The sequence below is a fragment of the Pipistrellus hanaki genome, assembly GCF_964339955.1.
Source record: "Pipistrellus hanaki genome assembly, chromosome: 3".
Taxonomy (NCBI): domain Eukaryota; kingdom Metazoa; phylum Chordata; class Mammalia; order Chiroptera; family Vespertilionidae; genus Pipistrellus; species Pipistrellus hanaki.
The window spans coordinates 109,238,806-109,264,102 of record NC_140505.1 but is presented as its reverse complement, the minus strand read 5'-3'; the positions used below and the strand labels follow the sequence as shown (position 1 = coordinate 109,264,102).

The following is a 25,297-nucleotide window of genomic DNA, read 5'->3' as shown; positions in this document are numbered from 1 at the left end:
CACAGGAGCCCAAACATAGGAATTCTTCATAAATACTTGATTTTCTAAGTGAGACTATAAAATCCAGCCATCCATCTAATTCCTGGGTGAAGTTGAGAAAACTTCAGTGCTGAAAACTCATATATCTTTTATCTTTGCTTTCAGATATCAAATGGATCCACTATAAAAGTCTTTAAGAAGATAGCAAATTTTACTTCAGGTAACCAACATAACGCCAACCTTTTGTCCTCATGCAGCTGTAGAGAACCGCAGACGTGTGTCCCAGAGCGGAGGCTGAGCTCTTGCCACTTAGTTCCCTGGAGGCAGAGAACAGCCATTTCTGTTTCTCGCCCTAAGAGTGTGAGCCCTGCAAGGAGGACAGGACCCTGTAAACAGTGGTTAGCACAGTGGTTCTCAACCTTTCTAATGCCGCGACCCTTTAATGCAGTTCCTCATGTTGTGGTGACCCCCAACCATAACATTATTTTCGTTGCTACTTCATAACTGTAATTTTACTACTGTTATGAATCGTAATGTACATATCTGTCTCGACCCACAGGTTGAGAACCGCTAGCAGGTCGCCTAAGACCATCAGAAAACACAGATATTTACATTACGATTCATAACGGTAGCAAAATTACAGTTATGAAGTAGCAACGAAAATAATGTTATGGTTGGGGGTCACCACAACATGAGGAACGCCCAGCCTAACCTTGGGCAGACGCAGCCTTTGGAGCACTTGCCAGCTCCTCAGCAGGATGGCTGACAGCATTTGCAAAATTCCCAGAAAGCGGAGGAGGCAAACTAAAGGGGCAGCTTTGATGGGAGAGTCACTGGGACACTCTCCAAACTCCCTTCTGCTGCCTGCTAGCCTTGGGCAAAGAACACAGAACACGGATGGTGCCTGAGAAAACCACCGCAGGGCCCAGTTCCAGCCGGACAGTCAGGCCTCACCCTCAGGTGCCGGGCCGGCTGCCCAGTGCTCTCACAGGCGGAGGCCTAGGAGCTTTCTGGGCGTAGCACTGGCCAGTCACACAGGCAATGCCGCGCCCCCGGGGAAATGGTGGCCAAGGGACACTGCCCAGCATTCCCTCAGGCTGGGCGAGAGGAGCCTCTTGCCCAGGTGGCGTCGTCCTGGCTGCAGGGCATCGGGTGCCGGTGCTGTACAGAGGGGAGGGTTGTGTCTCACATGTCAGAGACGGTGAGGGCATCAGGTGCTGGTGCTCGACAGAGGGGAGGGTGTGTCTCACACGTCAGAGACGGTGCCTTTGCAGAGCTTGTTATTTGGGGATCTGCTTACTTCCTCCCACCCAGTGCAGCTGAGAGCCATGATTCTAATCCCTCTCCTGCTGACCCTCCAAACCCCTGCCCTCTGCCCTTTCCTCACCCCCTCTGTCAGCCCAGCCCTGAGGAACCCAGCACCTACTTCCGGAGCCTGCAGCCAGGCAGCCAGAGGAGAGGAAGCAGCCGCACAGCTAGTCCCTCTAATCTTAAGAACAAAAAGCCAACCTTCTTTCCCCTCCATTTGCCACTCCCGTTAGAGCCACATTTCTTACAGGGTTGCCCTCTCCCACTTGCTCTGTGAGCTCCACCAACTGCCCTTCTTTCAGAGTCTAGAAGGGATCAAGTTCCTTCTCACCTTATCCCACCTTTGCCCCCGTCCCTCTCCCTCCAATTGCCTGGCTGACTCCATCCCTGCATTTAGGTTCAGCTCCATATAGGTTCCCTCCCTCAGGGAAACCTCCCGCCTGGTCAGGCCCTTGTTATATTCTTTCTTGGCATATAATTCTTCACAAGCCTTATCGCAATTGTAATTAAATAATTGTGTAATTAGTACATGGAATTCTCTCCTGGGCTAGGATGTAAATTCTATTAGGGCGGGAACTCGATCTGTCTCACTCATTGCCAGATGCCTTGTAGCCCCCGGGTGTAGTTGATAATGCCCAACAAGTGATCTCAGCCGATTCTACACTTCCGGGGCCAGGGAGCCTGCTTCCCCTCCAGTCCCTGGCCCAGTCTGTTCTGAAGTAAGGGGGAAATGGAGCTATGACGAGATCAGATACACTGCATAGCGCAAACGGGGCATTTTATGAGAAGGCCAGTGAGCCCGAGGTTCTGGTGTTAATGGGCTGTTTTCTCTCCCTCGGCGTTCAGATGTGGAATACTCGGATGACCACTGCCATTTGGTGAGTTTCACCTCTGTGCTCCCTGCTGAATCGGATGCTTTCACAGCAAGACCGGTCTCTTTGGGTGACACTTCTGCTCTGTCTCCCTTTAGATTTTACCAGATTCAGAAGCATTCCAAGATGTGCAAGGAAAGAGACATCGAGGGAAGCACAAGTTCAAAGTAAAAGAAATGTATCTGACAAAGCTGCTGTCAACCAAGGTACGCGCACTGCCAGCGAGCACTTTCCCGGCCACCTGGGGGTGTATAATATGTTTGACTTAATTTCCACTGGAGTGTGAACACGTTACAAATCTCTGGTGCCTTCTAGCAACACAAAATGAAAGTTTAAATTGTAAACACTTCCGAACCCCCTTTTTTTATAAACTGCAAAGATAACAGCATTTTATAAATTTCTCCTGTTACATCTTCAATCAGGGATTTAATATTGTTCCCAGTCCCTTCAGCCACAGTTCGCTATTGTTTTTTTGGGTTGACAGCATAATTGCTCCTTTTTGTTTGTTATTGGGGATGAGCAATACAACTCCCTCTTTGAATTGCAAATAAAATGAAGGGGTGGGGGAGTCAGTGACTACAGTCAGAGTAAATCTTACCGATTTTTTTTTTCTTTTTAAAATTAAGAATTCTGTTCACATACAAAAGTGTTACTTCTAAAAGTAAGAAAAATGCCAAAATGGGAGCAAATTTTACTTCATGTGGCTTTTGGTGGGATTGACGGAAGTCTGTGGTGATCCCTTTTTTCTGAAATGACTTGGCAATGTTAGTGCCATTACCCACACCTGGCCCTGGCCCTGGCCCCTGCTGGGCAGCCCCTTCCGCTTTCAGCAGAGTCTGCAGGGGCTGAGGGTAAGGTGACCGTCCTGCTTTTGGCAGGACAGTCCTGATTTTCAACAATTTGTCCTGCATCCCACAGCATTTTTAAAAAAGTCCCGATTTGTGGTCAGAGGACAGCCAGCACCTCTTGATTTTCTCATCTGCCCACAGAGCTCTGCCTATTGGGCTTTCATAAAACCTCAGGTGCTTCGGAAAGCACACAGGGAAGCTCCATGATAGAAATATATGCAACAGGAGAGATTCTGGAAACAGAGCAACATCACCTGAGTGTTTCCAGGCTGAACGTAACTAATAACAGCCAGATATTGTGGCTTCTTGGTTTTTGCACACAGCCCTACAACGGGCATTTCTCCTGCTAGAGGTTTCCATGTCCTTCCTCCCGACTAAACAATACTGCTATCAGCAAGAGGCTTCTGAACCAAATCTAAACCGCCCCAGCCTGCGCATGCTGGCCTTGTCGGCTTCTCTTCAGCTCATTTTGCTGTTTTGCACACCCTTTTCTCTCAGCTTGGATTTCATTTCCCACCGTGTTTTCAGAGCCATTACTCTGTCCCCTGTTTGTGTTACCTCCTAAGCCGATGTTCTGTATCTTTTAGGTGGCAATCCACTCTGTGCTTGAGAAACTTTTTAGAAGCATTTGGAGTTTACCTAACAGCAGAGCCCCGTTTGCTATAAAGTACTTTTTTGACTTTTTGGACGCCCAGGCTGAAAACAAAAAAATCACGGATCCTGATGTTGTGCATATTTGGAAAACAAACAGGTGAGGACAGACTTTAGGTGGCCGGGGCAGGAGCTGCTGAGGAGGGCGTGTTAGTCCAGAGGATCCGTGTAGCCCTGGCTTGTAGGCTGTCACGGCCAAGCAGTTTCTTGCTGTAACTGTTTTAAACAATAAACAAAAACATTCCTATATAGAGCATCCTATTCTTCAGGATAAAATAAACAAACTATTATCTTTAATGCATGAAAAAAGCTTTGTTTGGAATGTTAAAACAAGTTTAGCTTGACTGGCAAAAGATGAAAAAATATTTTGTGGTTTTATCACACAGTTTTCCATTAGAAAACTCTTATTTATCCCTCAGAGAATTAATCATTTTGCAATTCCCAAGCTGTTTGTCTGTACTCCAATTCTATAGAGAAATTTCTGCTTTTATTTAATCAAATGCAGTACTCAGATATCATGAGAAGTGGCCAAAGGATTGTGTTTTATTAACATTTTACCTTAAGCTAAGGCAAAGCATCCAGATTTATTCTACACTTCTCCTCGGAAGAGAAACATAGCTCATCACCTCTGTTGGAAATACTCTGCACATGGTTACAATGTGACCCAGCTCCTCGGGGCAAGTTCAACCTCTCCCAGGCACTAAGGTTCACCAGGCCATTTAAAATGAGTTCTAAAAGCTGAGGTCCCAGAATTCTGATCTTCTCCCATTTAATCTGGGTCCTATCCCAGCCCTACTCTGGCTGCCTCCCTTCCCGTGTTCCAGCCTTATTCCCAGGCCCTGCTACTCCCACACGAAGCCTGGGTGCTGCTGGCTAGCACTTCCTGGGAAGATGGTGGCATGGAGCAGGGGTGGTCTCAGGAGAGTAAGCTATGAAGAGGCCCAGTAGCCATATGCCAGAGGTAACTAGCTAGGCCAGAGCTGCGAAGTAGACAATGAAAGGACTTTGAATGTTCCCCAAGTTCATATTATTTGAGTGCCTTCTATGCACCAACAACTGTTTGGTGCTGGAGATATAGAAATGCAGTAAACAGACAAAAGTCCATGTTCTCACAGAGCTTGCATTCTGATGGGTGGAGATAGACAATAAGTCAAATAGGTAAGCTGCAGTATATTGGGAGGTGATTGGTGTAGTGACAAAGTGGGAAAGGAGGACGGAGAGTGACAGGATGGTGTGGGGAGGGGGTGGTCAGGAGCCCCTCAGAGATGATGACATGTGAGCCAGGCCTTTAAAGAAGCAAGGGCATAAAGCATCAGACTGACTGGGACAAAACAGTTTCGGGAAGACAGATAACAAAAAGTGAAGGCCTCAGGCGCAAGCTGGCCTGGGGTGCATGAAGAGCAGTGAGGACGCCAGTGGTGAGAATGAGTGAGATGAGCAGGAGGTGAGGGTCCAGGCCCTGACCACAAGGGGCTTCTGTCGGGAGGATGGAGAGGGTCATTAGCTGTCAGGAGCCAGGAGGTAGTAACCGGGTGAGAAATGTGGCTTAGCATTGTGGGTGGGAAGAGGTCAGTCATGGAGACCCGCTGAGATCTTCTCCCGTGGCCTTCACCGGATCGATGCTTCACAGGCGCTTCCTATGCCATAACCCAGGGCTGTCTTGAGAAAATGTGCCATGTCACTGTCACCTCAGACTCCTCCTCCGGCCCTCCCTCCGGAGCTCTGTCAGGTTAGCCCTTCCTTGTTCACAGCAAAGCAGACCCGCATCCTTCAATAACAAGGACAAACCCGCCCCTCTACAAACTGGGGAACAAAGCACTCCGTCACAGGGATGGCAGCTTTTTAAAAGAAATCTCTCTCGGAACAGCCTTCCTCTTCGCTTTTGGGTTAACATCCTGAAGAACCCCCAGTTCGTGTTTGACATTAAGAAGACGCCGCACATAGATGGCTGCCTGTCCGTGATCGCCCAGGCGTTCATGGACGCGTTTTCTCTCACGGAGCAGCAACTTGGCAAGGTGAGGCCCAGCGTTAGTGTGCCTGTGTGTATTCCCCTGAGTCTGAAGCACTCTGTCTTGAAAATATTCAAATTATAAACAACTGGTCTAAATTACACCCACTAAAAAGAAATAGTCAACAGTGTCACTGAAAATTCCTTTAAAATCTATCTCCTCAACCCTACTGCAGAACTCTTTACCACAAAGTATAAAACATTCTGCAGACACTAATAAAGTATAAGTTTAAAGTATGAAACTACTGAAATTGGCCCATATTAATTCCACCTGAATACACCTAAAAAGAGTCTACTTTTTAATATAACAAACTGTGTTTGGGGAAGAAAACCTTACCCAAGATTTCTAACATCATCAGTTTGTCTGTTTACTGTCAAAACATCAATATTGTTTTTACTATGGTTTTCTTTGCTGAGCAAAAGCCCTAAGAAAGCAAAGAAAGAAAAAAATATAGAGCAAACTTTGGAAGTGATGTATTGGTCCTATTCAAGCACCCAGAATATTAAACTGAGCGGTTCCTGTGCCTAATGGGTTTGAGAGTCTTTAGAGCTGAGCAGTGGCTCTCGGGTAGAAGGGCTTTCAGAGCGCCCGGATCGATGCTTCACAGGCGCTTCAGATCCTAATCTAAGTCTAAACTCAGCGTCACCCTATTTTAGCAAAACAGACCCGTGTTTATTTTTGTCTTCCTAATGCTGCCTGGTCTCTCAAGGTAGAATCTTTGGCATTATCTTCAACTCCTTCTTTCTCCCTCAGGAAGAGGTTCCTTCTCCCCACCCTATCCCCACATGGCTTCTACTCTCTCGGTCTCTACAGTGTCTATCCCTTTCTTCTCCTTCTGCCCCATCCCTTCAACCCCTCTCCACTGGGGTCCTTGCCCTGCTGCCATCTCATCTCCCCAGCCTTTCCTTCTCAGGTTATTTTTCCAAAACACAAATCTCATCTTGTCAGCCTCTTATGTAAAGAAATTTGTAAACACCTTCCATTATCTACCACGCCCCCTCCTGATTGGGCCTCAAGAGTCTTTCTGCCCTCATCATTTTCTTGTTCATTCCATATACCGTCTATGCTACAGCTTTTACTTTTCCCAAGTTTACCTTGTTTTCACATCCCTTTGCTCATCTCTTTCCTGTCTAAGTAAAATCCTACTTATTCATTCACTCACAATCATTTCTTTCATTTAACATGATTTCTTAACGTGTGCCAGAAACTACAGGAGACTCAGATCAGTCTGAATATGCCTACTTTGTAAACTTTGTCCTGATGTAGTTCCCACACTTTCTTCACTTGATCAACAGTTCTTTTTAACATAAGATACACTGAAAAACACTTAAGTGCTTGTTTATTCAAAGTAAAAATTAGCTTGGTTTATCTCTTACTTACTATGTTCTTGGTATATTTCAATGAATCCTCATAAGATGCACATAAGGTAGTTGATATTACCCTCATTTAATAGATAAGGAAATTGATGTTTTGAGAGGTGACAAGTCTTGCCTAACATCACACAAAGTTATTATGATCCCTGTTTTCCCCAATTCTGCAGTCCTTTTCTTTATGTCCACCTGCTACTGGTCACTCGCACAGTAAGCACTGGTCAGTTTGTCTCCCCAACTAGACTGTAAGCTTCTAAAGAGAAGGTTCCAGTCTTCCTCACCTTTGTATACTCTCAATGCCCGCCCACAGTGCCTGCCTGGCTAAATCTTTAGTGAATGACTGCATGATTGTGGATTCTACCTAAACTTTACAAGTGAAACACATCTCAGTGTAGGCATCCTTCAGAGTGATTTAAGCCATTGATACATTTTCAAATGTGCTGGGACACTGGCCTTGTTAGTTACTCATCTATCTTCCCTGAATAGAATTTTTTTAAATTTTGTGAAAAATAATGACTTTTAAAATAAAATCACTTATTTTTTTTTAACATTATCAGTTAAAATTACATAAAAACACTCAAATTGCCAAGGAACTTTTGCAAAATCAGATATCGGGTCCACCAATACTAATGACCGCTTGCTTCCCTGAGGACACTGGAAGATCTATTAAAATAAACAGGACAAGCAGGAAAAATCCACCACTGCCAGCTACTTACCACTTTCACGGTTATATAAAGGACTCAATCAGACCTACAATCAGATCTTTTATAAATGCCAAAATTCCCTGGTGGGGGAGGAGGAGAGCAAATGTTTTAATTCAGGCTTTTTACAGCCATTAGTAATGAAGTATGATTGAAATAAGTTCCATTGTTACAGTAACTCAAATCATGCAAAAATAATAATTTTAGTTCCTTTATGAGAGGAAGGCAGAATATATTAGCATTTAATCTGCCTGGAAATAATAGTGACTCACCAGAGCTATCTGGGTTGCAGTCAGTCATTCAGCAGCACTGAGGAGGGCCTGCTGCAGGGACACGTGACCCAGGTGGTAACAGTGCTGGGGGGTCAGCTGCATTATTGTGATAACTCTCCCAGGGTTTTCACTCTTGGGGTGATCATTGTTTTTTTCTTTGTCTCTCTTTTTTTTTTTTTTTTTTTTGTCCTTTTTTCTTTTTAGGAAGCACCAACTAATAAACTTCTCTATGCCAAGGATATCCCAACCTACAAAGAGGAAGTAAAATCTTATTACAAAGCAATCAGGGATTTGCCTCCATTGTCACCTTTAGAAATGGAAGAATTCTTAACTCAGGAATCTAAGGTATTGTTGGAAAGTAGAATTAAAATATTTGGTTACTTTTCATTTTAAGTCAAGTCTCTCAACAAAGCCTTTCTTTCTTTAAGAAACATGAAAATGAATTTAATGAAGAAGTGGCCTTGACAGAAATCTACAAATACATCGTAAAATATTTTGATGAGGTAAGATTTTAAATGACATTTTAAAATATTGGTCTGAATCAATCCCCAGGATTTGGTTCTGAAGCCTTCGATAGGTCTCAGGACAGCTCTGCCATCCCTTTTGGCAGAAAAGGGAGGCCAGGGCCTCTCTGATGGGGGATCCTGGCTCCTCGCCAGACCCTGCTCATGGCTGCTGCCCTGTGGTTGTATGGCCCACCTTCAGACCAGCCTGAACTTACATGAGTTCATGGGGCTACAGCCACATTGACTCAAGTTAACGTTAACTCTGATGAGTAAGTGGTGGTCCTATTACATGGGGCCAGCTTATGTTTGATTATAAATGGCTAAAATGAAAGCTAAGCTTGTCAAATCACCTAAATTCTGTATTCAATGGTTAAATGAAAGTATGACATTTTCTAACTTAAGTAACTATTTCAATAAACCATTATCCTTGATTAATTCTCCTTAATCTAAAAAAATTTTTGTTTTTGTTTTTGGGAATTCACACAGTCATTAGATGTGATGTTTCCAAATATATGTTAATTCCCCCTTCCCTGATTCCCCCCACTCAGTCATGCTGGGACAGGCTATCCATGTCAATGGTGAGAATAGCTCACCAAGTCCATTTGCTACTTGAAGATGAAGTGAAGAGCTAAGGTAGGGTAGAGGCAATGAGTCCCTTAAACATGGGGCCAGGGGTTAGAAGGGAAGCACTGGGGAGGGGAGGGAAGGGAGAGAATGGGAGAGGGACTAGATTGCCCAGGATGGGAAGGGAGGGAAGGGAAATGGTCATCTCTAACCAGGATGCCCCTGCCTGCTGCATTTAAGAAGAAATACTTGCCTGCATGTTGGCTGCCCAGAAATGCTTGCTGTGCTTGGAATGGCTGTGACATAATGCATAAAACAGGGCCTTGGAGGTCTGGCCCCATATTTGTAAGCAAACAGTTGGTATTTCTTTCCAGTTTCTATTTTAAGCCCAAGTATTGGTGATCCTGTGATAATGACTTAGCCAAACAACTTGCAAAGTGAGTATATAAATGATGGAAGAAAATGTCGGCATCTGCTTCATACAGATTTTACCACTCAGCATCAGGAATGCAAAAAGAAAAACCAGAATTGTAATGATAAAACCACAATATCTAAAATTACTGTTCTAATTGTCAACAGATTCTAAATAAACTAGAAAGAGAACGAGGGCTGGAAGAAGCTCAGAAACAACTCTTGCATGTAAAAGTCTTATTTGATGAAAAGAAGAAATGCAAGTGGATGTGAGCACTGGCTTAATCTGGCAAAGTTCTTCAGACGACTTGGGAGCAAAGGCTGCTTGGGCTACTCTGTGTCGTTGATTTTTTAAGTTTGCACATAGGTTCCACTCTGAGCACTGTCTTTAAGAGACCAAGGCACATGCACAGCTTTTAGAAAGCATACCAACTAGTGTGCCTGTGCGTATATGGGGAACCCTTCTGTAAATAGAGCTGAAGTGGTTGTTGCAAACAGCCTCCTTGTTTACAGAGAATTCGGGGCCAGTAAGCAAGTGTCAGTATTGTAACTACAGTCTCCACTTAAGCACAATGATATAAGTGGTTTTGTTTGAAAACTAGTGATGTACCACTTGTGACTACACGGCACCTCCGCAGAAAAGGGATGCTGTCAGTGATCAAAACAAAATGTGAAAAGAGTCCATTGGAAACAAGGTGGAGGTGTTAGGGCAACCTGGGAGGTTTGCAGCGTTGACTTTCCCCAGTAGTTCTCGGAAAGCTGGCTGCAGAATTTGGTAGTGTATACACTTAGCATTTGTGAGTGCGTGTGTGTGCGTGTGTGTTTTTAAACCAAAAACTAACAGTGTTGCAGCATTGTTGAAAGGGCTGTGTTTTTCAGTGGTCGCTCCATCCTCCTCGCCTCCATTTCATTAACGGACTCTAAAGCAAGGAGCAATAGGCTTCATGTGAGTTCAACAGTGTTTTACCCACTTTGTCTTATTTTTTGCAAACTAAATGTATTTGATGGTGGACATGTTGGATGTTTAAGAAAAATCGTTAGTTAACTTTGATCAGATCTGTGGAAGAGTAACTCACTCCCTTAATCCTACAGTTCTATACTAGTGTCTCCTTGCTTTAGAGTTCTAGTGAACCCTGTGGTTATAAATACTTGTGTGTGATTAAAAAAAAAAAAATACATTTTACATTTCATGAAGTTGCTGTTCACACTGGAGTATTATATATGAATATATATAGATATATATTTGAGGTCCAAGGCCTGAAAAATATTAGTATAAAACTTGGTATCTTAGTCTTACTATGTACTTTTTGAAAGAATTCCTCACAAGAGAATTAAAAGTACTCATTTTATTCATGCCTTTCCTTTTAAAGAATTCCTATCCAGTTTACACTGTAGTTTTTTTATTGCTGATTTTTATTCCTGAATTTTTGCTGCTTATGACCAATTTTAATACCACTGTGTTTTCCTTCTAGTAAGTCAGAAGTACAATTGGCAACTCTCAGACTTTCCTTGGGGCACCTTCCACCCTTGGTGCGCCACTTCCCAGACTGAGGAAAGAAATGTTTTCATGTAGCAAATACAGCATTGATCACACATTCCTTAAAATCATTTGCCAATACTGTATGGGATATCAGGATTAACTGTGAATTTGTCTTAGATAAACGCAACTTATTTTGCTCCTCAATCTCTGGTAAAGGTGACACCTCAACAGGTCAGAGAAAATAAGCAGTTATTGCCCTGACAGGTACCTTCCCAATCCCATCGCTTTTGACCACTGTCTGTTCAGTGGACACACCTCAAAAAACTACCAAATAGGTTACTTACAAGTATTACGGTGAGAGGTCTGGCCCCATCTCAGGCTGCTACGGTGATGTGAAAGCGTCCCTCAGAGAACAGTAGCAGGAGAGTTGAGAGCTGGCCAGCGGTAGGAGAGTTGCCCAAAAGACTTCCCCTTCGTTAGGGTACAGAAATGCTAAGGAAGCTCAAAGGAATAGCCGCAGCTTTCTCTGACTCCTTGGTGAAAGCTCCATGAGGGTGTCCCTGTCCAGCTCTGTGGTGTGAGTCCTATGTGGAGACTCACCTCTGCCTCCAGGAACTGTGCTGCTGGGAACGTTGGGCAAGTCACTTACCTCTTTGTGCCTCAATTTCTGTGTAATATTTCTATCCTACCTCACTGAGGTGGCATGAAGATTCACTAATATATGTAGCGTGTTTGTCAATCCCCCAGTGAAAAGCACTATTTAGATCACATTTTTGGGTCCCATTAGCCAAATGCAGGAAATGGCCAAATTAATTGTGTGCTGGAGACAATCAGTCACTGGGTCTACATTAAACAGCAACAGAGAAACAAACTGCAAACAATTTATATTTTCAAGTTTCTTTGACTATTTTTTTGGTGCAAAACCATTTATAAACTTTTTTTTCCTAACACTAGTGTCTACAGCAGCACTTAAAAATTGTTACCTTTTCCGTAATAGGAATTTAGAGTCTATTTCTTATTGTATAACTGATTGAAGCTGTTCTTGGAGATGAATGTTTTAAATGTCTATATCCAAAAATAAACATTTTGATGTAAATATGGACTGTTCTTGTCTTTTTTCCTTTAAGTTTTCTAGTTATAATAGATCTTTTAAATTATTATACAAAGTGGGCCCAGGGACATCATTTACTTTTCAGGGACAAGAAGTCACCATAAACTCTACGTGAATGTATAAGTAAGTAAATCTCATTTCTTCTACATGATAAGGGCTGCTCAATTACGTTGCTGGCCTCCACTACCAACTTAAGATTCTTGATCGTGAAGCCTTCTGGGTAATGGACATTTCACTTGGTTTGGCAGACTTGAGCTTTGCCTTGTTGATGTGACGTTAATTCCTTTAAAGGATGATGTTACATTAAAAAGCAAATGATGGCATACTTAGGGATGAACAGAAATAAAACACTTAAGAGTAAATTGGTTAGATCAATACAGTGGGAGGCAAAGTTAAATGCCAATGATACCTTTAAAGGGAACCCACTGGGGTCAAGTTTTATAAAGCCACCGTATTTAATTATTTGAACTTTATTATTTCCTATTCTATCTCAAAAGTCAAAATCAATGCAATTTATATTGCTAAATACACACTGTATGGTTGAAAAAAAATCCAACAAAAGACAATACAGCTAGATAGAAAAATATTTATTAAGCTCTTTAATAAATTATGTGCACACAGATTTTAGAAAAAGTAGTGTTTTATATTTAGATATCTTTAAGTTGTATTTTTTATGCTGACTTTAAAACTGTCATCTTTTTTTAAGAACTAGAGGTTTTTAACTCATATATAGCAAACCAGAAAATGTTTACTGACGCTGTTATTGTCAAACATCTCAAAGACGAGGAAGAAGAAATACAACATGGGCATATTTTAGGCAACACGCCCCCAAAATTCAACAAAGTAAAATTAATAAAATAATTTGAAAATCTGATTCTCCAATTAAATTAGCTCCATTTATTTAAACCATTCTCAAAAGGTTTCCAATATATACTCTAAATAGCTCTGAAGCTGTTTAATGCTTCACTTATTAATATAACCCTAAAATCCCGACTTGCATGCACTACAGCATGTAGCTGGTACCTTTTCTTGAGGCAAATTCAAGGGTTTTGGCAAACAGTAATAAAGTATCTAAATGCCACGTATGTTAAAACTTCAAGCTTTATTGTGTCACTGATTTCATCCCTTTTCTCTAAAAACATCATTCCCCAGATGATCCAAGTTCCTCTAGTTGTTTTCTTTGTGTTGTTTCTAGTTCTTCTAGTCTTTTACGAAGTAGAGAGAGTTCCCTTTGATGTTGTTCCTCCTTAAAAGCACAGAAAAAAAGAAATTAAGAAAAGGCTCAGAAAAACTGGTGGAAAACTAACTTGCGCAGCAGCCTCAGTCCTCTTTTATTCAGGCCTGCACACCTGACAGAGCAAGAATGGCCATTTTAGCCGTCTAAGAACACGGCAGCATGGGCCAGACTTCTGACTAGTTGTACGTCTCTCCTGCCTCAAGCTGTAGCCGTAAAGCAAAACCCCAAATCTGTCCTTCTCTAGGTATAAAATTCACCGGGAAGTAAACTAGAGAATACTCATGCAGGGTCTAGATGTACTTATATAACAACTTTCTAATAAGACTGGAGTTTAATAGCAATCCTATATAATAAAAGGCTAATATGCAAATTGTCCCCTCCACCAGAAGTTTGGGGGGGGGGGGCTGGCCCACTAATCTCCCACGTCCCCTCCCCCCTGCCGCCCAGCCCCATGGGGCCAATTAGGGCAGGCTGGCCAGACTCCACCCTTGAATAAATTCGTGCACTGGGCCTCTAATTTATTATAAACAAAGCTCTTGGTCTGAGATTGTTCTATAACTAAAATCTTATAGCATTATAAAATATAATTACTTATTATTAATTCATCTTCTGAAAATCATCCAAATAATTTGATACCTTCAGTATCTCAAGGACCTAATATAGTGGAATTAGCTATATGTTGAAACTGAAGGCTATCAGTTATTAGCTATGATCTTAGGAAAGTCATTTCACCTCTCTGACTCAGTTTTCTCATCTGTAAATTGGCAATAATAATACCTTTCCTCAAACCATGTTTCATTAGGATTACATAAAATATTGTAAGGAAAATGCATAGTGCAGCGCATTAGTAAATGCTCGGTAGTAGTGTTACAAGAGTAAGCTACAAACTTTAGATTACTCAAACACTCATCAATCAACTTCCTTTTTTTTTTTTTTTCAATCCTCACCCAAGGATATATTGATTTCCAAGAGAAAGTAAGAGAGGGAGGGAGGGGGAAAAAGGGAGAGTAGAGACAGAGAGATAGCAAAACATCAATGTGAGAGAGAAACATTGATCAGTTGCCTCCTTCATGCACCTGACTGGGATTGAACTTGCAGCCTAGGTATGTTCCCTAACAGGAATAGAACCACAACTTTTTTGGTGTCCAGGATAATGCTCCAACCAACTGAGCCACCCCGCCATGGGAGGTCCTTCCTTTAAATTGCTTCGAGGCCCTACTAGGTTTGGCTCAGTAGACAGAGTGTCAGCATGTGGACTGAAGGGCTTTGGGTTCAATTCTTATCAAGGACATGTACCTTCATGTACTTCGGTTGCAGGCTCCTCCCCAGCCTGGTCCTGGTCAGGGTGCTACAGGAGGCAAACAATCGATGTGTTTTTCTCACATCAGTATTTCTCTATCTATCCCTCCCCACCTCCTCTATAAATCAATGGAAAAATATCCTCGGGTGAGAAATTTAAAAAAATAATAATAATTTTCTTAATAGGAGATTTTACTCTTAGCACCATCACTAGAGGATACAATAGATTAATATCCACTTTGCTTCTCAGGAAATTTCTGTTAAAGAAAGATTTGAATTTTTTACTCTGTATATAAACAGGTAAAAATGTACCAAAATCTTTTCCCTAAAATAAATGCTTATACCTGCATATGAGGAGGAAAGGCTAGCTCCATGCCTGGAACCATGGTTGCTGACTGCAAGCTAATAGGATTGATGGATGCTGTTGGAGGTATGTTAGGAACCAAAATTAAACTTCGAAATTCATTATGTCTTCTCTGTATATCCTTCAGTCTTTTTTGAAGCCTTGTATATTCTTCAAATGGAACATTTTGTCTTAAAGAGAAAAAAAAAAAAGTATTCTTTAATACAGAAGTTTAAATAGGAAGAGAAGAATTTCTAAATTATAAGGTTTATCTGTATTTAATATATAGGGTATCCTCCCAAAATGTATGCACACTTTAACGCTGATGACTCTTTTAAATTTTCACTCTAAGGTTTAACTGATTTTGTAATAATGCGTAAAGCTAGACTAAGCTTTGGACAAAGAAAATTTATCCCTAAAGTGCCACTAGACTTTTTTTTTTTTTTTTTTTTAACAGGGATACATAAAAGATAAAGCTTACGGTACAAAACCGGAAACAGTCAATAAAATTGAGGGTGCACAAATACCCAATGAAATGATCTTGGTGTTTGCAATTCCATTGTTTCACATTATCAACAGTGCCTGGACCAGAACAGTCATCAGTTTGAAAACAGGCATTGACAAAATTTTTTTCATTTCTGTAGATTTTTTTAAATTTTGAAAATGAACTGTATGTTAAACACTTACTTCATAATCATTCAAAGTGTGTATACATAGTTTTGGGACACCCAGTATATAAAATTATGTCTGTCAAGAAAGATAAACAGAAATATGAAAGGACGTATTATTGTTACAACAGCACTGCAGGCTAACAACTCATTTTAAAGTTTATTTGCCAATTAAAAATCTCTTGATACTTTTATTTTCATTTCTACTCCACTACCCACATCCATGAATCCTGAGACTAAAAGGAAACAACTTAAACCCAAAGGATGCCTTATTTTACAGAAGGAATCAAACAGAAATACAAAAAACACTAGCTTGAATCTTATGAAATTGCCATTTTTGAGGGGAACTATGGTCAAATATAGGGAATTTCATATTGTTCAACCTAATTTTTAAAAACATAGCTAGTGACATAAGTGAAGTCCCAACTTTAGGGGAAAATGACATGGATAAAAAATAACTTTTCAGGCCTTTGCAAATATTTCTGGACATGAGTTTTCTGACCATCAGTGACATCAGTAATCAAATAGAGTTTCAAAACTACTCTAAGTTCTAGATAACCTGTGCCACAGCTGCCCAATCCTGAATTGATCCAATTTCCAAATTAATGGTTATGAGAGGTACTAAGTTGAATTTTGTTTTAGAATAAATTTGGTGGCATCTTACTTTGGAACAGAGTATTATAAAGTTGGCATTCGTTCTAGTTTAGAAACCTCTTGGTTGTTATAAAAAAAACAATTGTTCACAATTTGGTAATTATACCCAGGAAGACCAGACACATTATAAAACATCACTGCTTGATTTTATAGGCAATTTCCATTATAGAAAAGTCTGATGCTGTCTAAAATCTTAAGGCTACCATTAATTAGCTGAATTTGCAGGGTGTTTTTTTTTTTTAATTATTATTAACTTGAATCAAATGAGTTATACAATGCCTCTATCACTTAATATGGTAAATCTTCTCTGCTCAAAAATGTTAATGTGCAAATAAATGACTAGCTTCGATGTAAATGAATAAACAAGTTATGGCCCAATAATAGTTTACCACACCAGTCAAAACCTGATCTTTGCTTTAAACTGTGACCACAATTTTATACTATGTAATCACTGCCATTGTCTTGTCACAACAGCAAGAACTCACACCACCCTGGCTGCCAAAGCCAGTGACCCGCCTTTCCTACCAGTCCCAACCATAATACTAACACTGGCATGTGTTAGATACCTTTTGGTTTGAAGGAACATTTAGTCCCAGAGGGGGTATATTTATAATAAATTAGGAGTATAATGAATAGTTTTAGAATTCTTTTAACTGTATATTTTAAAAGAAAACAAAGTGTGTTATGCCAGAAACCAAGTTCTATAATATCAAAATAACCACATGGGGTATATATCCACACATACAAACATATTACCTATTTAACACCTGATTTTCTGTTTCCAATTCTTCTCTCTTTGCCTCCAAGACTTCTACTTTCTCGTGTAGTCTCTTCAATTTGTTTTCATGAAGAGATTTTCTCTATAAAGAAACAAGATGAGCAAGTATGTAAATACATGGTTTCTTTCCTATTTGAACAAAACTATGTAGTAGTGAATATTTTACTCCCCAAAACAATTTTATTTAGACGTAAGTATTTTAGTCACTACTAGGAACCAAAAGTAGTAGACATGAGTTTTACTGAAAATTGCAAAGATAATAAACCACAGATCTATCTGATATTCTCAGTGTGACAAATAAAACTATTATGAATGCCAAATAAGAAAACTGGTATCAATAATTAAATTGCTGCAAATAAAAAAATCTAAAAACAAAGAAGTCAAATTTTCTAACAAATTTGCCTGATACCTGATAAGGAATCATGAGCTCTTGGTTTTTTACAAAAGATATCATGTATTATATATATATAAAATAAAAAAAAAAAAAAACACCAAAATTTATAGTTAAAGGAATGTTTACAATTCATAAAACACTACCAAAATGATAAAGGATCAAAAAGCTAACAGAGATTATAAGTGCATTTCAGTATAAAAACATGTCTTTCTAAATACTAAAAAATAAACTTTACAAAGAAATTTTTCTAATAATATTGAAAAATCCATATATAATGCAAAAGTAGTATATGAAAAGAAGTGCAATTTTTTTTCAGTTTTATAAAACAGGTTTTTTTTGTTTGTTTTGTGTGTGTGTGTGTGTTTTTCAGGAAAACATTGATAAATGTTCCATATTCTTTAGTAGTTACAGATCACTTAGGTATTTGTTTTCTTACCTTTCCTCCCACCCTCCCCAGTATAAAAGGCTTCCAGAAAAATGCAAAGGACATATATGGTAAGGCAAAATGTCAAACAGCAAAGCAAATGCTGGTGTTATTACCTCACAAGTCAACAACACCGGTAAACCAGAAGTGCCCCTCCCTTCCTCCTGTCAATCTCTAGCTACTCTGTCCTCTGAAAAAGTAACCCACTAATTCATTTCCAAAGCTGTAGTTAAGGTTTTGCCTACTTTTGAACCTCACATGAATGGAATCATAGTGTACATTTTCTTACAAATGGCTTTTTTCTTTCATTCAATATTGTGAAAATCATTCATGCTATTGCTTATAGGTACAATTCATTCATTGCTGCATCCTGTATTCTACTAATGAATATTACATCTGCCCAGTCCACTGTTAAAGATCACCTTGGCTATGTCCAGTTGGGAACTGACTACTACGGGTATTCTGCCTCGTTTCCCACAGCCTCCCACCCTCCAGCACCCACAATACTAGCTTGTGCCTCCTCCCTCTACACTGGCAGAGGAACCACTCTTTTGTCCTGAACCACAATGTCTATCCATTCACCAGCTCAGGTCAAAGAAAGGAATCACACAGCATATGCTCTTCTGTAGTGGGTTTTTACTGTTTAGCACTTTATATGAATACACAATGTATTACAGGTCACAGTCTTTTTCCATTGTTATGTTGTCATCCATTTCACAAAGATACCACGTATACATTCTCCTTCTGATGAAAATTTGAATGTTCCCATTTTGAGTCTGCTATGAATAAAGTTTCTCTGAACATGTTTTTGGTGGACATATATATTCATTTCTCTTGAGAATATACCAGGAGTGAGTCATAGAGTGTACATGTTTGAGCTTTAGTAAATACTGCCAGTTTTCTTAAATGGTTCTACTAATTACAGGCCCACCAGCAATACATGAGAGTTCGCACTGCTCTACATCCTTGTCAACACTTGGTGTGGTCAGTCTTTTAAGTTTTAGCTCTTTTGGTGGAGTAGAAGAGTATGTCAATGTAGTTTTGGTTGCATTTTCCTGACATCTAATCAGGGTGATTATGCATATTGGCCATCTGGATACCACTTTTTTGTGAAGTGCCTCTCTCAGTCTTTTGCCTGTTTAAAAATATTTTTTTGCATAATCTGTTTATTGGATTTGTTGGAGTTCTTTATATATTCAGAATATGAATCCTTTGTCAGATATACAGTGGGGGGCAAAAGGAAGTTTACAGTTGTATGTGAAACAGTTTGTTCTTGTACTATTATTTATTAATAGAGGCCCGGTGCACAAAATTTGTGCACAGGTAGGGTCCCCATGCCTGGCCAGCATTCAGGGCCGATGTGGCCTTCTAGCTGCCAACTGGAGCCTTTCTTCCTTCCTTCGTTCCGTGTCACCCCCTGCACAGTGAGCTATCTAACTTCCCAGTCTCCAGGTCAAACTCCTGAGGAGACACTGCATTTTATATATATACATATACACACACACACACACACACACACACACACACTCAGAGAGAGAGAGAGAGAGAGAGAGAGAGAGAGAGAGAGAGAGAGAGATTAATTACTGTATTACTTTTCATATAAACAACTGTAAGTCTACTTTTGCCCCACCCTGTATTTATCTGGAGGTATATACTGTATCTGTCTTTCCTGTCTTTATTTCTGAGACAGACATAAAAGCCAACCCAAGAGGTTAAATAAGCACTTTGCTGACAGGTGGATTCTGGAATCTAGTTTAGGTGAAACATTAAAAAAATGTGTGTTACTCCAGTAACTGAATTTACAAACAGAGTGGACAATTACCAGCTTAATTTGTAGAAATAAACAGTATCAAAAGAAAGTAGACCAAAAATTCTATATACCTCAAAGGTCATGATGGCATTATTTCTTGACCAACAACCTTAACTTACTCAGCTTTCATATACTAAAAACTTGGGGGGGAAGGGGGAAGTAAAGGTTTAGCAATTTGGAAAAGGCCCAAGGAGGCTGTTAAAATCAAAGCAATTTACGATAAAAGAGAACAATTACTAAGATTCACCTCTGAGTTTTCAAAGGGTTGCCATAGGGCCAAGTTCAGTTCTTTGGGTAAGATGCACATTTACAGCCACTGCCATTTGAAGTATTGAACCTCCATTCATTTGAAACTTGCCTAACACTGTATGACCTCTTGTATTTGTTTTGTACTCTTTTTAACTCTTGAAATACTGAACTTTTTAACACTGTATGTCTTATTCTCTCCGACTGAGACTGTAAGCTCTTTAAGAGAAATGCCTGTATCATGCCCCTTACTCCCATTTCTTACCAAGAGGGTCAACCTTGAACTAAACCTTGAACTCTTTCATTTATTTGGAATGCCATTGGGATATACATTCTGAAAATGGACACATGTTTTTAGTGAAAATCTACTGGAGCCCAGTGTAAACACATTCTTTCTACGTCTTCACTTTAATGACAAAAGACTGTTTAGATTTAGAGAAGAAAAAGAGTGGAATTTTTTTACAGCGTGTTAAACTACTAGAAACAGAGAGTTCCTTGGATTTTATGTGGCATCATGGTGCAAAGCCCAGGCCTCCTGTTATCCTCAAAGCTGAACAACAGACTCCAGGTAATACAGTTCCCTCCCCGCACCCCCACCGCATGGGCACTGGAAGCGGACAGTTGTTTTGCTTCAGGGTCCGCACCACCAGGCTACAGACCCAATGCAAACTCCGGCTTTTCAGCGGATAGACCCACAATGAGAGGAGTGGAGGTCCACGGAGAGGAGCAATCCCAGAGAGCAGTCAGAGGCTGCTTTTCCAGCGTCCCGCTTTTGAAGATAAACTGAAGGAACAGAAGCACATTTGTACATGGACAGAACTGTAAGCCGGAGAGGCAGACAGGCACATATGGACTGGGGACATCCAGAATAAGAGAGCGAGGGTTCAAGCCACCAGGATGATGGAGCCCACCTGTGGCCAGGGTGCTGTGTGCTGGTGAGTATGTGGGCGTGTGAAATCTGCTCCAGAACCATTGGCTGTGCAGTCCGGCATGGCCTGGCCTCAAAGTTGAAGAGGAGCAGGTGGCTTTGTTTCCGAAATGTGAATGAAGTGAGCCCAGGCCTAGAGAAGACGATGTTCCCTGGCAGGAACTCGTAATCTATGCGATCTAAGCCAAGGCTTGGACAGCATGGAGCTCACTGTCCAGCTTCCCGGCCCAAGCTTTGGGCTGAGCAGGAAGCCCACAGTGGGGATGGCCTGGACAGCCAGCAAGCAGCGCCCTGGGGAAGCCGTGGCGTGTGCCCCACCGCATCCCCCAGCTAGAGTGACGGCTCCATGCTCCACTCTCTCATGCAGCCAGCACCACGTTCCATTTAAAACTAACACCCACGTGCACCAGTAAACACCTGCAGGCGGCGAATAAACCACAGCGGTGTCGCCCCAACTGGCCTGCAGCTGCCTTGAGCCCCTGGTCTTGCAGCCGTTGTGACTTTGTCCAGAGCTGCCTTTCTCAGAACCCCTGACCCCCAGGGCCGGAGGCCAAACTGGGGGGTGGCCGGGCCAGAGCTCTTAGCTGTGGAACTTGGACTTTCCCTCCCCTGCATTCCCTGCTGGGCTGTGCCTGGCTCATCTGCCTTCGCTGCAGATGCAGAGGTTTCCTGGCAGAGTGGCTCTGCTGCCACTTGGCAGAAAGAACCTCTGGTCCTTTTGGGCAAGCAGCAGCGGCCATCGGAGCACTCACAGCTGCCACTACTGCCATGTGGGGAGTACAGGTTACCCTCCACCAGGCCTGCCTCCCCCACCCTTGGTCCCCACTGCCTCCATCGTGTCCCCAACACTGTAAGTTCCCAATCCCACCCCCAACGCTGCAAGTCACCTCCCACCTGTGCCAGTCTTCACTGTGATGGCTCCCGAACAATTTGCATATTGCCCTTTTATTTGTATAGATCCTATTATTTCCCATACAAACAACTGTAAACCTCCTTTTACACAACATGTATATACTACAGATTGACAATCTCCCAGTCTGGGATAATATTTTCTTTCTCTTAAGGGTGTTATTTTATATATTTTAAAAGTTACTAATTTAAATAAATTTCAAATTATCAACCATTTCTTTTATGGTTAGTGCTTTTTATGTCCTGTTTAAGAAATTTTTACTTCTACTAAGATCTTAAGTTCCTCCCTGTTTTTTAGCAGCTTAATTTTTTTAACTTTTCACATTTGTGTCTGCGATACTTTTAAATCTAACATGGTTGGTTACTAATAACCAATTAACTCACTACACATTTTAAAAAGAACCATATCCTTTCCTATTGAAATGCAGTGATACTTTGTGGTAAATAGGTGTTCAGATTCTTCTTTTTAATTTTTGTAATTGTTTAAAGTATTACAAATACTGTATTTTCCGGCATATAAGACGACCCCCTAATTTTAGAACAAAGCTACACTGTGTTCTAGTAAAAAGCCTGCTCAGATTGGCCAGAGTCAGAGAGGCGGTCTATTAAAAAAAGAACTGGTGTTGCCTCAGAAGTGGGGGGTAGTCTTATACAGCGAATATAAGCCTAAACCTATGTGTTTTTTTTAAATATATTTTATTGATTTTGTACAGAGAGAAAGGGAGAGAGATACAGAGTTAGAAACATCGATGAGAGAGAGTCATCGATCAGCCGCCTCTTGCACACCCCCTACTGGGGATATGCCCGCAACGAAGGTACATGCCCTTGACCGGAATCGAACCCGGGTCCCTTCAGTCCCCAAGCCGACGCTCTATCCATTGAGCCAAACCGGTCCCGGCCTAAACCTATGTTTTAACTGTAAAATTAGGGGGGTCGTCTTATACGACAGAAAATACGGTACATATATCTCCACTTTCCCCCAGCTGTCATTCCCCAATGCTCCCCTACCCATGGTGCCTTCATCCCACATTCCAGTGTCTTGTTTCCATTGGTTGTGCTTATATTCATGCATACAAGTCCTTCAGTTGATCTCTTTCCCCCAATCCCCAATACTCCTCAGCCTTCCCACTGTAATTTGACAGTCTGTTCCATGTTTCACTGCTTCTATATCGATCTTTATTATCCATAAATGAGTGAGATCATACAGTATTTTTCTTTCATTTCCTGCTTTCACTTAGCATAATGCTCTCCAGTTCCATCCATGCTGCTGCAAATGGTAAGAATTCCTTCTTTTTTATAGCAGCGTAGTATTCCATTGTGTAGATGTACCATGATTTTCTAATCCACTCATCTACTCATGGGAATTTAGGCTGTTTCCAAATCTTTGACTATTGTAAATTGTACTGCTATGAACATAGGGATGCATATATCCTTTCTGATTGGTGTTTCTAGGTTCTTGGTATGTATTTCTAGAAGTGGGATCACTGGATCAAATAGGAGTTCCATTTTTTTTTAGTTTTTTGAGGAAATTCCATACTGTTCTGCACAGTGGCTGCACCAGTCCACGTTCCCACTAGAAGTGCACAAGGGTTCCTTTTTCTCTGCATCCTCGCCAGCACTTGTCATTTATTGATTTGTTGATGATAGCCATCCTGACAGGTGTGAGATAGTACCTCTTTTTTGCTTTGATTTACATCTCTCGGATAATTAGTGACTTTGAATGTATTTTCATATGTCTCTTGGCCTTCCTTCTGTCTTCTTTTGAAAAGTATATATTTAGGTCTGTTGCCCATTTTTTTATTGGATCATTTATCTTCTTTTCATTAAGTTGTATGAGTTCCCTGCTAATGTTGGAGATTAAACCTTTATCAGTGATAACATTGGCAAATATGTTCTCCCATGCTATAGGCTTCCTTGTTGTTTTGTTGATGGTTTCTTTTGCTATGCAAAAGCTTTTTATATATAGTCCCATTTGTTTATTTTCTCTTTAGCTTCCGTTGCCATAGGAGGTATCAGTGAAGAAGTTGCTTCGACATATGTCTGAGATTTCGCTGAGGATTCCTCTGGTATTTTTATGGTTTCCTATTTTATGTTTAAGTCCTTTATCCATTTTGAGTTTATTTTTGTGTGTGCTGTAAATTGGTGGTCTAGTTTCTTTATTTTTTTTTCTTTTTTTGAGACAAGAGACTGTCTTGATTCCATTGTATGTTCATGCCTCTTTTGTCAAATATTAATTGAGCATAGTGATTTGGGTCAATACTTGGGTTCTCTATTCTATTCCATTGGTCTATAAGTCTGTTCTTGTGCCAGTACCAGGCTGTTTTGAGAACAGTGGCTTTGTAATACAGCTTAAAATCTGGTATTAAGATCCCACCTACTTTGCTCTTCTTTCTCAGGATCGCTGTGGCTATTCAGGGTGTTTTTTGTTTTTTTTATTCCAGATGAATTTTTGGAGAGTTCTTTCTAGATCTGTGAAATATGCCCTGGTATTTTAATGGGGAGTGCATTGAATCTATAGATTGCTTTGGGTAGTATGGATATTTTAATTATGTTGATTCTATCAATCCATGAACATGGTATATTCTTCCATCTCTTTATGTCTCCCCCTATCTCTTTTATTCAGGGTTCTGTAGTTTTCCACATGTAGGTCTTTTACCTCCTTAGTTTATTCCTACATATCTTAATTTTTTTTAGTGAAATGGTAAATGGTATTGGTTTTTTAGTCTTTCTGTAAATATACTACTGGTGTATAGAAATGCCACATATTTCTTGGCATAAATTTTGTATCCTGCTACATTGTCGAATTAATTTATTATGTCTATTTGTGTGTTTTTTTTAATGGAATCATTAGGGTTTTCTATGTACAATATCATGTACATAGAAAGGTACATGTACAAATAAGGACAGCTTTACTTCTTTTCTAATTTGGATGCCTTTTATTGCTTCTTCTTCTCTAAATGCAAGGGCTAGTACTTCTAGTACTATGTCAAATAAAAGTGGTGAGAGTGGGTATCCCTGACTTGTTCCTGTTCTTATGGGAAATGGTTTTAGTTTTTGCCCATTGAGTATGATGTTCGCTGTGGGTTTTTCATAAATGGCTCTTATTACGTTGAGGCATGATCCTTCTATTCCCACCTTGCTGAGAGTTTTTATCAAGGGTGCTGGATTTTGTTAAATGCTTTTTCTGTATCAATTGATATGACTATGTGTTTTTTATCTCTCAATTTGTTTATGTGATGTATCACATTTATTGATTTGCGGATATGGTACCATTCTTGCATCCTTAAGATAAACTCTACTTGATCATAGTGTATGATCTTTCTGATGTACTGCTGGATCCGATTTGCTAGAATTTTGTTGAGGATTTTGGCATCTATGTTCATGAGGGATATTGGCCTATAATTCTCTTTCACTGTGTTATCTTTATTTGGTTTTGGTATTAGGGTGATGCTGGCTTCATAGAATAAGCTAGGAAATGTTCTTTCCTCATGAATTTTTGGGAACAGTCTGAGGAGGATAGGTTTT

The 25,297-nt window shown here is 40.6% G+C and overlaps 2 protein-coding genes across 11 annotated transcripts in view; one reads left to right on the top strand and one right to left on the bottom strand.

Annotated features, from left to right (window-relative positions):
• PLXNC1 (plexin C1) overlaps positions 1–12,069 on the top strand; it is a 160,296-nt gene extending 148,227 nt beyond the window's left edge. For 2 of the 6 annotated variants that reach the window (XM_084880319.1, XM_084880316.1), the window contains 8 exons: positions 145–199; positions 2,134–2,165; positions 2,258–2,365; positions 3,595–3,758; positions 5,526–5,673; positions 8,215–8,355; positions 8,439–8,513; positions 9,660–12,069. In XM_084880319.1, the coding sequence (XP_084736445.1) occupies positions 145–199; positions 2,134–2,165; positions 2,258–2,365; positions 3,595–3,758; positions 5,526–5,673; positions 8,215–8,355; positions 8,439–8,513; positions 9,660–9,764 (828 nt within the window). In that variant the 3' untranslated portion in view covers positions 9,765–12,069. Of the gene's footprint in view, positions 1–144; positions 200–2,133; positions 2,166–2,257; positions 2,366–3,594; positions 3,759–5,525; positions 5,674–8,214; positions 8,356–8,438; positions 8,514–9,064; positions 9,150–9,454 lie in introns of all 6 variants that reach the window. The other 4 variants (XR_014794738.1, XM_084880317.1, XM_084880318.1 and 1 more) reach the window with 4 other exon arrangements.
• Positions 12,070–13,165: 1,096 nt separating this feature from the next.
• The window catches only part of CEP83 (centrosomal protein 83), a 120,590-nt gene continuing 108,458 nt past the window's right edge, over positions 13,166–25,297 (bottom strand). For all 5 annotated transcript variants that reach the window (XM_084880329.1, XM_084880330.1, XM_084880332.1 and 2 more), the window contains 3 exons: positions 17,040–17,143; positions 14,963–15,152; positions 13,166–13,328 (listed from right to left, as the gene is read on the bottom strand). In XM_084880329.1, the coding sequence (XP_084736455.1) occupies positions 13,224–13,328; positions 14,963–15,152; positions 17,040–17,143 (399 nt within the window). In that variant the 3' untranslated portion in view covers positions 13,166–13,223. The remainder of the gene's footprint in view (positions 13,329–14,962; positions 15,153–17,039; positions 17,144–25,297) is intronic.